This window comes from Nyctibius grandis, chromosome 14 (genome assembly GCF_013368605.1).
Source record: "Nyctibius grandis isolate bNycGra1 chromosome 14, bNycGra1.pri, whole genome shotgun sequence".
In the NCBI taxonomy this organism is placed as follows: domain Eukaryota; kingdom Metazoa; phylum Chordata; class Aves; order Nyctibiiformes; family Nyctibiidae; genus Nyctibius; species Nyctibius grandis.
In genome coordinates this window covers 15818874-15831984 of record NC_090671.1, presented here as the reverse complement: position 1 = coordinate 15831984, position 13111 = coordinate 15818874, and the positions used below count along the sequence as shown (strand labels likewise).

Below are 13111 nucleotides of genomic sequence, written 5' to 3'. Positions count from 1 at the left end.
CAGAAGGTCCGGCCTGGGGCGGGAGGCCACCGCCGGCGCGGGGAGGCTGCGCTCCCGCCGCAGGACGTCCGGCGCAGGGCCGCGGCGGAGCGGGGCTGGCGCCGTCGGGCGGGGGGCGCACGGGGTCCGACCGGAGCCCGGCCCCGGGGGCGGGGCCGGGGGTAGTGGGTTCCCTCAGAGCCGGGCCCGGAACGTGGCGCCGTGGGCCCGGGGGCCGGAGCGGGATCGGCCCGGCGGGGGGGCGGCGGCGGCCCCCTGAGGAGGAGGAGCCGGAGCGCGATGGAGCAACAGGCGCCGCCGCCCGCCCCGCCGGGGGCCGTAGGCGGGGGCCGGGCTCGGCGGCGTCGGGAGCGGGACGCGGAGCCTCACCGGGTGAGTTGACGCCGGACGGGCGGCGTGTGGTGGCGGTGGCGGGAGCGGCCCCTCGGCCCGGCCCGCCGCCGGGCGGCCGCGAAGGCGGGAAGGAGCCGCCGGGCCGGGCCGGGCGCGATCCCTGCCCGCGGGCGTCGGAGGGAAGTTGCGGGGCGCGGGCGGGCCGCTGTCCTGGCCCGGAGGGGGAGCCCGCGGGGAGGGCGCAGGCCCCGCGGCCGGCGGCGAGGCGAGGGGCAGGGCGGCGGCGGGGCAGCTCCCCCTGCGGGCTGGGGGAGCGGCGGCGGGTGCCCGGCGGGGCTCCGGGGCCGCCAGGCCTCGGGTGCAGCCGCGGTCGCCTGGCCGAGCGCTCGGCTCTCGTCGCCCCGGACTTCTTGGCGGGCTGAGAGCGGCGCCGCCTTCCTGGGAGCCTCCGCCTCGGCCGGCGGGCCCGGGCCAGCCGCCCGCCCAGCCCCGCCGGCGGAGCGCAGGGCAGCGTGCGGGCGGGAGGCCGGGCCGGCCGTCGGTCCTGCCCCAGCGCGGCGCTGAGGCTCCGTGCGCGGCCGGCGGCGGGGGCCGGCGTGACCGCGGTGCGGGGTGAGCTGCCGGGACCCGCTGTCGCCTGCGGACAGGTATTTCCATGTGCGTGTTTTAGCCCGCGGTTCGCTGAGTGGGCAGCCTTGTGCGAGAGAGAGCTCGGGTAACAAAGTGAAAATCGTGTTCTCTCTCTGCTCCAGGATGAGGAAAACCTAAGCTTACCTTGTTAAAATCTTGAAACGTTTTGGTAAGTGTGTCAGATGTACTTTGTAGCACTGCAGAGTTTATTACCGCTTGGAACTAAGGGTACAGACACACATTCTCAAGCAGACTCTACATCAACTGCGCATGCCGGCCATTGACAAAGTTGTCAGTAACTCGATCGTGAGAGCTTTGTTACTGACAGAATTTGGACTCTGGAGACTGGATTCAGTCAGTGCATCTTGGATGACAGCAAACGTCATTAATGCGGTTCTGTTCGTTCACTGGAATACAGATTGGTGATTAAGGATGAGATGTATCATCCCTGTCAGCAGCCCGTGCTCCTATAGTTTGATGTCGCAGCCATAGGGATGTCCCTGGTTGTCCCCAGTAAACGGAGAGTTAAAATGACTGGGTGTCTATGCCTTCTTGTCCTTCTGCCTCTTCTTTCTTGGGAGCTGTTCATGTTTATTTTTGGATGTCTTTCATTTTTCTTTGAGGTTTGCACAATCTTAGAGAATGTCATCCCTCTTTGTGCTTTCTTCTGGTGTGAACAAGAGCTCTTCAGGTGCTAGTGAAACCCTTTATAGGTTCTTCAAAAAGAGGTTTTTGATAAATGGGTGAGTGGGTGTGCACACATCCCTTCAGAGAAGACTACAGTTTAGTACAACAATTGAATTGTTTGTTGCAGACAACAAAATCCAGGGAGCATGTACACCTGCTGCCCTAACCAGTCTTCTGTAAGTGACTGTCCTGTTCAGACCTGGCTGTTGCTGGTTACTGATTCCTCAGTCCATCGTTACTGTGTCTGTCTGCCTGTGGCTAACTGATGGTTCAGAGGAAAAGGTCAGATTCCTCACTGATAATTTATAATTTAATTATTATTCACAATAACTAAATTCAAGATTTTGTGCACCCTTTAGCTTATACTAGATCTTTCTTCTTATATTAATGATAGATGTGTTGGGTGGCAGTGGGAGCAAATAACTCTTTAGACTTAGGCAGTCAACTTTTATTTCTTTTCTATGTCTTACTGTCATACTGACTATCTCCTAATGAGAAAATGAACTTCTTTCTGCTTTAATTTCTCATTCTTCCTCATCTCAGTTTTTGCATTACTTTCCACTTCTGTACCGTCTTTTCACTGTTTCTCCCATTCTTTAAGAATTTTGACTCGCTCATATTCTTCCTTTGAAACGACGGACAGTAACATACTGTATGTTGATGCTGAGGGACTGTTCCTGATCTATAAGGGCACTCAGGGACCTGGAAAATTTGAACTTTTGAGGTTTTTTCAGGCTTTCAGCGTGCTCAGACACAAACTTGAATTTGCATTCATTAATTTATTTTTGAAGGTTATCTCTGAGACCAGGGAAGCTAGATTTTTGTTTTTCTGGGAAAAGGAAGCAGCTAAGTGTCCCTTGTTCAGTTGGGGTCTGTTGTGCAGACTACATAAATGCATCATGCAAGGCATACGTGTCCTATGGCCTGTGTGTTTGACATCATTGTGCTGAAGTGTCAGTAAGTATACGCTGACTTCTAGCTGCTCTTACAGTGGATGCATTCTGAATACACAAAACTATTTATATTATATATACATTAAAAATATATTACACAATATATATTTTACATATATTTTTTCTAAATTCCAACTAGCTGACTGTCAGTGTTGTATGAGGATTGGTCTGTTTTAGGCATTTGTAATGTGTATGTTACTGTGGATCCAGCCATCTATGGTACAAATATAACTTCTAGACAGACTCTTGTCTCTGTCCTTATTTAAAAATTAAAATCATAAGAATTGAGGAGTATTTTATGTTTGCTTTCATTTGCTGTTGAATTATGATGAAAGCACTGTTCTTTATTTCAGAGTGAATTAAAAAAAAATGTAAATGTTCTCTACTTGCGAATTCATTTAGAACTTGCTGAACATTCAACATGTATGTGTGATTTCAATGTCATGTTCAATAGACTTCTGTGAATTTCTTTCATGTTTGCATTTACTTTTTTGAACCCATTATTACTGTTGTCATTTGTAACACCTGGGATAATTCTGCATTTTAACTATACTGCATGTGTAAGGTTACTTCAGTTGGCTTTCTGTTATCTTCTGCCTCTTTGATGCCTCTGTTTCTGTGAAATAGTGAATAATTGTTCCCTTTGTCTTCCCGGTGCTTCTGTCGATTTTTATAGACCTTTTACTTACTCCCTATCTTAATCTCTCTTTGGATATGGAGATCGATCCATATCTAGTTATCTGTTACCCATCTCTTACCTTTTCTGCTTGTGTATCTTTATGTGCTGTGGTGGTGGTGGTGGGAACACAACTGAACATGGTATTTACAATGCACTTCCTACCGCAGATTTTTAGAATGGCATAATGGTTTCCTGTTTCTCCTTTCCCAAAGATTCTCATTTGTTTACTTGTCTCTCTGACTGTTCATGAGCACAGGGACAATGTTTCCAGGAGAATTTCTCCAAGGACTCTAAAACGTATTTTGTGAGGGGTAAGGGTATGCTCGGGGCCGGTTATTGTGATAACAACTAAGGATTTTTTTTTCCCCAGTCACTTTGCATTTACTGACATTGAGTGTCATCTGCTGTTCATTTCATGAAAGAAGGGTTTAATTATATATAATTATTAAATAGTCTATATAATGGAAAAGAAAATAATCCTGTGCTGAGAGACTGCTCACCTTATAAAAAGGACTATAGTTTTTATTCTCTTTCGGTACAGTGTGGTCCAGAGGGATCAAGGACCTTGTGGACCCAGGTGCTCGAAGGAGTCGTCACCTGGCCTCAGTGAGCTTCCAGTTGGATTTGGGATGCAGCGTAGCCGATGGGTGGAGCAGTCAGAAAACCAGGAGAGGGAGAGCAACAATAACATAGGCATGACTGAAGAGCTTTTGTAAAAAGTTATACATGGAAAGAATGTCATGGTCTGTTTTGGCTGTCTCCTTGTTCATTACTGGTTGGTGGAATATCATTACTTGAGGTGCTTCTTAAGGAAGGGCTGAGAAGAGCTTTGAGGTCACCAATTTGAGGGAAGTGGGAATAAAGAATTTGCAATAACTTGATGCATATTGCTCATAGCTTTGCAGTTACTGTAAATAATTACACTTGGCGCTAGATATATGAAAAATTGCATTACATACATGATCCAAATAGTATTTTGCAGTGTGTTTGCTGTGAAGTCAGGTTAGTTTCTCAATAGTAGTTAAAAATACCATCTGTACAACTTAGTCCTTTCTTGGTTTTGGAGTATTTGTTTCTTAACTGAAGTATTTTGCAAAAGTGTAAGTGAGGGCATAATTTGGTCTGCATAACCTTTAGTTTTTAAAATTATGTATGAACCAAAAAGCAGTTTAAATTTAGCTATGGATTGCATGGTTCTTGTTACAATGTTTAGCAACATGTAGCAGAGCTCAAATTAGAGTGGATTTAACTGATGTTACAATTGCAGATCTCTCCAAGTTCAGTTTTGGAAGCTCACAGTTGCTTCTCATTTTTAGAAAACTATTTAGAAAAGACATCTTTTTCCTTATAAAAACTTGTATAAGCTCTGTTTAAAAAAAAAAAAAATCAGTTTCCTTCCTGTTGATAAGCTTGTATTTAAAGTATTTTTGTCTCTAATTACAATGAAAAACCAAAGTAGTAAAATATTTTCGAAACAATATGCTCCAGAAGACTAGACATATATTTCATTAGGAAATTCACTAAAATGTGGTGTTTTTTTTATAGAATAGTGCTGTAAGTTATGGCTTTGTGTTCAAGGTATTTATTTCTTTTGATTTATTTATGCTTTTAGGTAAGTTATAGCTTTTTTTTATGATATAAAATAGATTTCCATGAACATCTAAAAATCCCTTCTAGAATTTTGTTTAAAAATTTGGAAGTTTGACTTCTACTTTACCTATTACTTTGTGAAAATCTAACTTGGTGGGTTTTTTCCCCCTATGGTGTAGATTTACCAGAGGAAATTAAAACCCTCTCTGTCAGAAGAATATTTACTGACACTTGTAGCAGTACTTCAGACTAAAGTAGATGTCAGGTTAGATACCCTGATAATTAACACAGAGTAAATGCCAGACTTTACAAACTGCAGGACGTTGAAAATGACAGAAGCAACAGAAGTCTGTAGGATTTCCTGCGTATTGCTTCTGCTAGAGGGAAGGTAACTTTACCAGTGCGTCTGCTGGGTGGTGGCAGTGCTCTTGTTCTCATTGAGGCACCAAAATTGCGTAGGCACGTTCCAGCCAGCGGTCCGCAGCGTGAGCGCGTGCTTCCAGGGACCGTTCTGGAACTGGCCATCGAGTCGCGTTTCTCTCGTTAACCTGCAGGTTTAAGGGGGGGAGCAATCTGAGTCGTTGACCAGTTTACTGAAGTCCCACTTGTGGGGTGTATATATGATGTTGCTGAGACTTAAGGAAATGTTTTCTTATGTCTGTGAAGATGTACTCCCAGGAACACTTCAGAGCAATTTGTGAAGACAAAATCCAGCTTGGAAAAAATCTAGCGTCCTGGACAGCTGTTGTGAACGTCCTATGGTGGCTTAAACCTTCAGTTCCAGTGACCTTTCATTTCTTTCCACGCTCTTTCTGTTAAAATTCTGTTCCGATTGGGTGAAGGTTGCGTGTGGCTTGGCAAGGTTTCACGTCTATTCAGAAGCGTAGTACAGACTAGCTGAAGTGCTGGCTGCTAGGAGCATGGAGGTCACGGAGAGAAACTTCATACTCTTTATCCGTTCTTGACTCTTGGCGAAGACAGTTTCTATTACAGAAAAACAATAATACCCCAGAATATGGAGTGAAAAAAACATAAAGCCATTTTACAGATTAAAATACAAGATGCTGTATAGAAGTTTTTATAGAAAGGGAAGCTCAGTTACAGATGTAAGCTGATTTTGGAAACCCGTATTTAGAATAAGTAACTGCCACTTAGTTTCAGAATCCATTTGGAATGCCAATTTTTCTGCTTGCCTCTTTCTTTTTATTTTTTTGTCTTTCTGATACTTCATTGAATATCTTGAGCTATTTAGATAATTTAAAATATAAAAATGCTACATATCACACAAAGTATTTTTTTGAAAGTTATAAAGAATTTTAAAAAAAAGATTTTTAATTATGGACTTGCCACCCAAGACATCATCTATATAAGGCATATTTATTTGAATTGTGTAGCATTAAATAAGGTGGATTACATACAAACCTACAAGCTCCGAGGCGTAAGATTTGTTGTTCTTTGATCAAACATTCTCTTCATGCTTTTGTACCACATTGTTTTCCCTTGTCCTCTTGTCTCGGAGCAGAATTTGGATTTGTGGTTACCTCTTCTCACTCATCTTATGGAACTCAATGGGAATCTACTCCCTACCATTTTCTGGATAGCGTTGTGCTCATATCTTTTGGCATGTATGGGCACTTAGCTTTTATTTGTTAAATGTTCTTCCTCTATAGAGGCCTAAGTTTAGCAAACTGGATCTTGGAAAATAAATATTCTTGTATGTAGGTTTTTCTGTGTGTTCAACTTACTGTTTGCTTCGGGGGCTTGGGAGTTCATTGGTTCTTGAAAAGAAAAACACCGAAGAAAATTGTGTGTGTTTTTAATGCTCGCCTTGAACGGTCAGCAAGGTTGAATCTTGAGCACCTTCTACAAGAGGAGGAGGATTTTTCACCAGTGAAGGGGATTAATTGCTGAGTCTAATCTGAAGCGGATGTTGTGGGAGCTTCTGTCTAATGTGACCTCTGTAGTAGGAGCTGGTTTCTGGTGCCCTGAACTGGTTTGGAGGAGTGATGCTGAGGAGCTTGTACCATCTTCTTCTTTATTGGAAATACTGAGCTCCTACCTTAAAATGTCTCTGCTAGATCCTCTTCTGCACTTCATTAGAACCTTTTCTGTTCCACGGCTGCGGCTTCTTTAGCATTGGTTTAGTACGTACGAGTACCTTCTATAACAAGGTGTTAGGCAGCCTAAATATGTGCATTGCCATCACGTTCCACTGTATTAGTAGAGGAAGGCAGTCATGACTGGAAAGCGGGTATGGCTTTTTAACGAGTGTGTGTTGGTACCATCATACTCTTTTTTTATTTGTGGTTTGAGTGCCAGAGTGACTCAGTTTTGTTCTGTGGTTCTTTCTTTTACCTAATGATGTTTTACTGCCTTATGTAGTTCACATGGTAGCAGGAATTAACTAATGTATTCCAGAAATTACCATCATAGTTTAGTTGAAAATAATTTCATTTTTTTCATGAGATTATTTAGTTTCACAGGATATTAGAGGCAGAAACCACTGTACTTGGACTGAGAGGATGTCTCCTCATGGATTCTCCTGAAACATGTTGTTCTCTGCCAAGATGATATCACCTATCTGTCTTAATACCAGTTCTTACAGTGTTCAGATATTCTCAGTGGAGCCCTTTCACCTTTGGAGTTGACAAAAATTTCTATGACTATGAAAAAACATTTTTTCATGATGAATGTACTTATAAGTGAATGCTATATGGTATGGCCACCTGGGAGGAGGTCGCAGCGACAATGTAGGTCTCATGACCAGACAGGAAAACAAAACAAATACTTTTTTTCATCCTGTAATTGTGGCCCAAACAAAATATTGTGTAGTTTAGAAACCAGGGAGAGAATCTTGCTTCAGTTCTAACTGTGGAAGGTGTCAGAAGAGAAGATACCTGTATCTTTCTTTTAGTGTGCTGTTCTCTTTCTTCTGATAGACTGACTTGGTCCTTGTGATCGGTTAAGTGCATCATACAAGTATTATCTGTATTAGCTGTGCCAGAAATCTGAATTGTGCCACCTGGCCTACCTGTACTTAAATAAGTTGAATTTGCACTGCAGAAGTTTATTTTGCTCATGAAAATCTCAGGTTTTATCAGAACTGTAGCAGGAAGCTATTGAAGCTAAGAGCATAGCAGGATTCCGAAAAGTTCCTGTAAATGTATATAGAGTAAAGCAACATCAGCGCTGTTACAGTTGACAGCTTTGAAGAGGGTGGCATTTTAAGTTGTGTGTGTGTGTTTGTGGGGTTGTTCGCTTGTTTGTTAACACAATTTCCAAGGATCGTGGGTCAGGATGATCTCTGACATCATAAACAGAGTATCACTGGATCCTTGTGCTGGGTCTCTTGTTCACCCTCTGATGTTCACCCTGTCTTTGCCCTCTAATACTTTTCTCAATTTATGATTGTTCACTTCCTCAGATCCTTCTGAAGAATGACGTATGAGATGTTAGCCCCGTGTTTCCTTGAGTATTGCATGGAAGTTCAGCTGGTTTCAGAAATTTTTGACATGTTTGAACTCCTTTTAGGTCCCAGGTAAAGGTTTTTGAGCAGAATGTTGCTCAGGTTAAAATGTTCCATGCTCCTTTTACACAATGGGCATTTCTGTAAGACTGTATTGGTTTTCCTTGCCTATAGTGACTCTGAAGTGTTGGTTCTAAGTTTTATAAAATCAAGTTTTCTACTCTTTGGTAATTTCCAGGAACAAAGGTTAGTGTGAAAATAAGAACAGTGTGAAAATTCATTAGTTGCTCTGACTTTAACGGTTAGAAAAATTACACAGTAGTTTTTAGGTTTACCCACTGAGAAGAATCTTGCATAATAGTGGTGCGTTTGTTAACTTCAGCAGGTTTCAGGAGTAGGCAGAAATGTAAATTCTTGGAATTAAAGAAGCTGCTGAAACTACAGAGGAAAAAAGTAGGTGAAGATGAAAGGAAATGTGAGAAGAATGGCATTTTCTTTGGCTTCTTTTATTTTCCAGCAGCGAATCAACTCTACGTGTGAATCATGGTATCTCTGGGTAGTTACCTGTGCTGTTCCTGGCACGTGGGTACTCGCCGACCCCATTTCCCTACAGCACCTCCAGCCATCTGAGGCCTTCCGGTGACTAATTAGCTTTCTCAGGGTTTCCTGATCTTCGTGTTCGAACACCTACTTATGTAATAGCTGCTAAATCTTCATATTCTGTTCTTGCAACTGCTCAGGTCACAGTAAACAGACCTCACGATGAAGTTTATGGACAAATATACACACATGTGTGAGTTATCACACAGCTTGACATAAAGCAATGTGTTCAGCTGTAACGTTTGGGCTGTTGCTCAAAGTAGAGCAATTTTCTTGCCAGTACTTGTAAATATATGAAGTTGCTGTTTGTAAACTTGACTAAAGTTGCAAAGAAGTATGCCAGTGCATTTAAAGATGTACTGCATATGGAATGAATTTTCAAGGATGCAGAAATTTGCTTTTTATAGTGCTGATAATAATAATGTCAAGCTACATATTAGCTTAGATTAGCGAGTACTATATAAAGGGCAACTACACAGATGAAAGGAATTAAGCTTTTGGTTTGGTCTACTGTAGACAGGACAAGAAACAGTGCATCTACTGATAAAAAGGAGACTTGGGGTGCATATTAAGAAAAATATTTTAATGATGAAAATCATGAAGCAGTGTAATGAGATTGCCTAACTAAAACATGGAGTCTCCTTCAGTAGAGAAGCTCAGAAATAGTTTGGGCAAACACCTGTCCAAAAAACTGGGTATAATCATAAGGAAAAGAAGAGATCAGTAGTTTCTAATTTGATGCTTTTCTATTGTTGTTGTTTGACTTAAGGAAAAAAAAAGTCTATAGAGCATTTCGATGCCTGAGACAGGATGTCAATTTGCAGCTTGCTTCCCCTTCCACCTAAAAATATGCCTCAGCTTGCTCTGGTAATGTATTTAAGCCCTGCAGTTGTGTTGTGGTAACAATATGTGATATTCTTAACCTTTTTTGGTCTGCAGGACTAAAAATGGATGACACCAACCTTGATTATAGTAGTCTAAACCCTTAGTAAATATTTCCAAGTACTTTGTATGTTACCTGTACATGTAACCTGTTGCCAAATACATTACCCAGAATTCGCAACTAGCTTGTAATCAGAGTTGTACAAAGATTTTCATGATGAGTTTTTGAGGGTCCTTGGGAGAGAGTAGGGTATACGTGCCAAAACCAGTTACTGACTGCAAATGACTAGCTGAGGAAAATAAGGAACATAGAAAGTTAAATAAGGAGAAAGGGTGTACCAGAATCAATGGAACTGGCACTTTCTATAACTCACTTTGAATAATAATCTTCATAGTTAAAAGACTTAAACCTGTTCTTCTTTGTTATTTTGTATTGCCTGAAGTTGACAATTCAGGAGGGTGGCTCTGCCAATGATGGCTCTTCTGTTGCTAAAATAAATCATGTGCCCCACTAATTTCTGTGAGTGTACCCAGTTCCAAAGACTCATCGTTCCCTTTCCATTAATGAGCAATTTGCAGCCTGCCGGTGGCTGGATATAGAGGTTTGTGAGATGTACCAGTGCAAGTTCTTTGGTTTGAAGGGAGCTTGTACGGTCTCCCATTGTCTGTGCATGCGTGTGCTTCTGTGTGATCTGCGTATCAAACTTCGGACCGGCACCATCTTCACATTCATACCTGCCACCTGTTCAGATAAACTTCCTTACCTGGCGACTATGCTCCGTGTTGTAGAATCAAATAGTATGGCCGAGGAGGAAAGACTTGTGAATACATGGAGTGCAGCACACTAGAACAGACTACAGCTAGTCTTACGCCTGAAGAAGACAATATATCTTCTAGAAGACATCCTTCATATGGAATGATATGTTTTATAAGGCTCTTTGCTGTTACTTCTGTACCCCCCAAAAAGTCAATAGATTTATTTTTTTAAGAATCTGATTCTGAATTTATAATTTGTTCTGCAGTAATGCTGGTGGCTTTAATTTCTGCTATATAGTTTCTAATATTTTGATTTTTTTTTTTTCCTTTTTTGAGTAGCATTTCTTAACACTAACACATAATTTCTTCCCCCCCAGATTTCTTTCTTTGGATCAAAATCTTTTGGAAGAAGAAGTCCTGACAGTCCCATGTTGAGCAAAGCTGAATTTGTTGAGAAAGTTCGCCAGAGCAACCAGGCTTGCCATGATGGCGATTTTCATACAGCAATCGTGTTGTACAATGAGGCTTTGGGAGTTGATCCTCAGAACTGCATTCTCTACAGTAACCGCTCAGCAGCCTACATGAAGATCCAACAGTATGACAAGGCCCTGGATGATGCAATCAAAGCACGACTTCTAAATCCCAAATGGCCAAAGGTAAGAAAGTGTATTTGTCTTCTGGAGAAGGAGTAACTCTGATATCAGAAAACATGCAGTGGTGTTTATAAACTTACTACAGGTCTAGACGGTTGTTAGTCAAGCTCAGTTTGCAGTGCTACCCCTACATAGTATATGGATTTTTTTTCGTTTGTGTCTGCAACTTGTCAGTGTGAGACAACAGGAGGGCACTGTCTAAAGTTGAACACTTATGTTGCATATTTCAATATCAAAACTGCTTTATAGATTTTTTTTTTAAATAATTATTTGATTTTTATTGATAGAACATAACGGGGAAAATTGAAACTTATGCTTACAAAATCTAAGCAATTTTATTAATTAGCCAGAAGAGGGAGTTTAACAGGTATAGCTGGTGTTTTGTTTGGAAGGCCTGAGTTTCAAATACAGAACTCAGTTTTCTTTTACTTAGGAAGTTGAAAAATTAATTTAAATCCAAGTTTTCTGAGATTTAAGCTACTAAATGTAGGTTTCTTTGTTTGTTTTCCTCCTTTATCTTGCGTATGCAATTTGTTAATTCTTACATTATTTTTTTTTTTGTCATCAGTATTTACAATGCTAATGGGGAATATCACAATCTTACATGTGTTTGAAATAAATGTATTTTCACTCTCTAACCAGGCCAATGCATTAAGCTGATCCTTTCTTCAGAAGATGGCAAACAAAACCAAAAAACATTGTGAAATAAAGCTGTGAAATGAGACAGTGTAGAAAGTGAGGAAGTGGTTGTTCTTGCTTTCAAACACAATTGTCTATCACTTTGAATTTTCATACAGCTTATATTTTCATACAACTTATATTAATTTTCATACAGCTTATATTTTCATACAACTTATATTAATTTTCATACAGCTTATATTTCCAGTTAGGGTCTTGAGTTAATTTAAGTTCCGATCCCCCATCCTCCTCCCTCCATCCCAGTTCTCCCAAGACACTTTTTTTCTTCCTTTTTTTTTTACTTCTTTTGAATACTGCAAAACTGAGCAATGTTCCTTTAAAGTAATATGACTTTGTTTCCCTTCTTTCTGCACCGGGGCACACCAGTGTACTGCATCCCCAAATAAGCTCCTCTTAGAGGTGCATGCTCCCGCTGCAGTTACCCTCTTGTGAATGGAATTTAAAAAAAAAAAATGGCTGGGTTATGAAAATCTGTAGCTGAAAGTCATCCTCTTAACATGGCTCCCCTCCCCACGCCAAAATCTGTCTTTAAAGCATTAATTAATGTTGAGTAATAGGCAAGTATATTTATACAAATACATCTGCTTATCTACTGCAGCTTTAAACCAAACAGGAACAATGAGAAAGCGACTGGAGTGGGAAATCTTCTGATCTGATGCAGTCAGAATAACTTACTGTGGGTGCTGGGTTCTGTGACTGGTGTGTTTATTACAACAGCACGTACAGCTGTTTGTAGTGTTTGTCTGAGTCCTGCCATTTTAAAAATATTTTGTGTACATATCACTGAGAAATGCGAAGATAGCAGAATATTTCAGGAATTAAATTGCATTTTTGGGAATACCCTACAGGCAAATCAGGCTTATTTTGTTCTCACCAGACAGTTTTCTTTGTTTTGCTGTTGATCGGGCTCTAGAATGTTTTTATTCAGTTTCTCTTCACAGCTGGGCAGCCTGAGTATCCTAGGCACAGTAAATGAAAATGGAGGGATATATGTTCTGTGACTCTGGCATCTGAACAGTCTCTTCTTAGTTCTTGCTGATTTTGAGATACGGGATTTTTAATCCTCACATTATAAAAAAAAATATGCTGTGGCTTAAATCATTTAAATTTGGGCCTAATTCTGTGCTAAAATGTTGATTTCACTAACGGTTGTGGCTGTATACTAATTCGGGCCTTGAGTATA

General features: G+C 41.5%; 1 protein-coding gene across 2 annotated transcripts in view; it reads left to right on the top strand.

The window, feature by feature from the left end:
• Positions 1-153: 153 nt before the first annotated feature.
• TTC28 (tetratricopeptide repeat domain 28) overlaps positions 154-13111 on the top strand; it is a 127529-nt gene continuing 114571 nt past the window's right edge. For both annotated transcript variants that reach the window (XM_068412216.1, XM_068412215.1), the window contains exons 1-2: positions 154-372; positions 10954-11232. In XM_068412216.1, coding sequence (XP_068268317.1) covers positions 280-372; positions 10954-11232 — 372 coding nt within the window. In that variant the 5' untranslated portion in view covers positions 154-279. The remainder of the gene's footprint in view (positions 373-10953; positions 11233-13111) is intronic.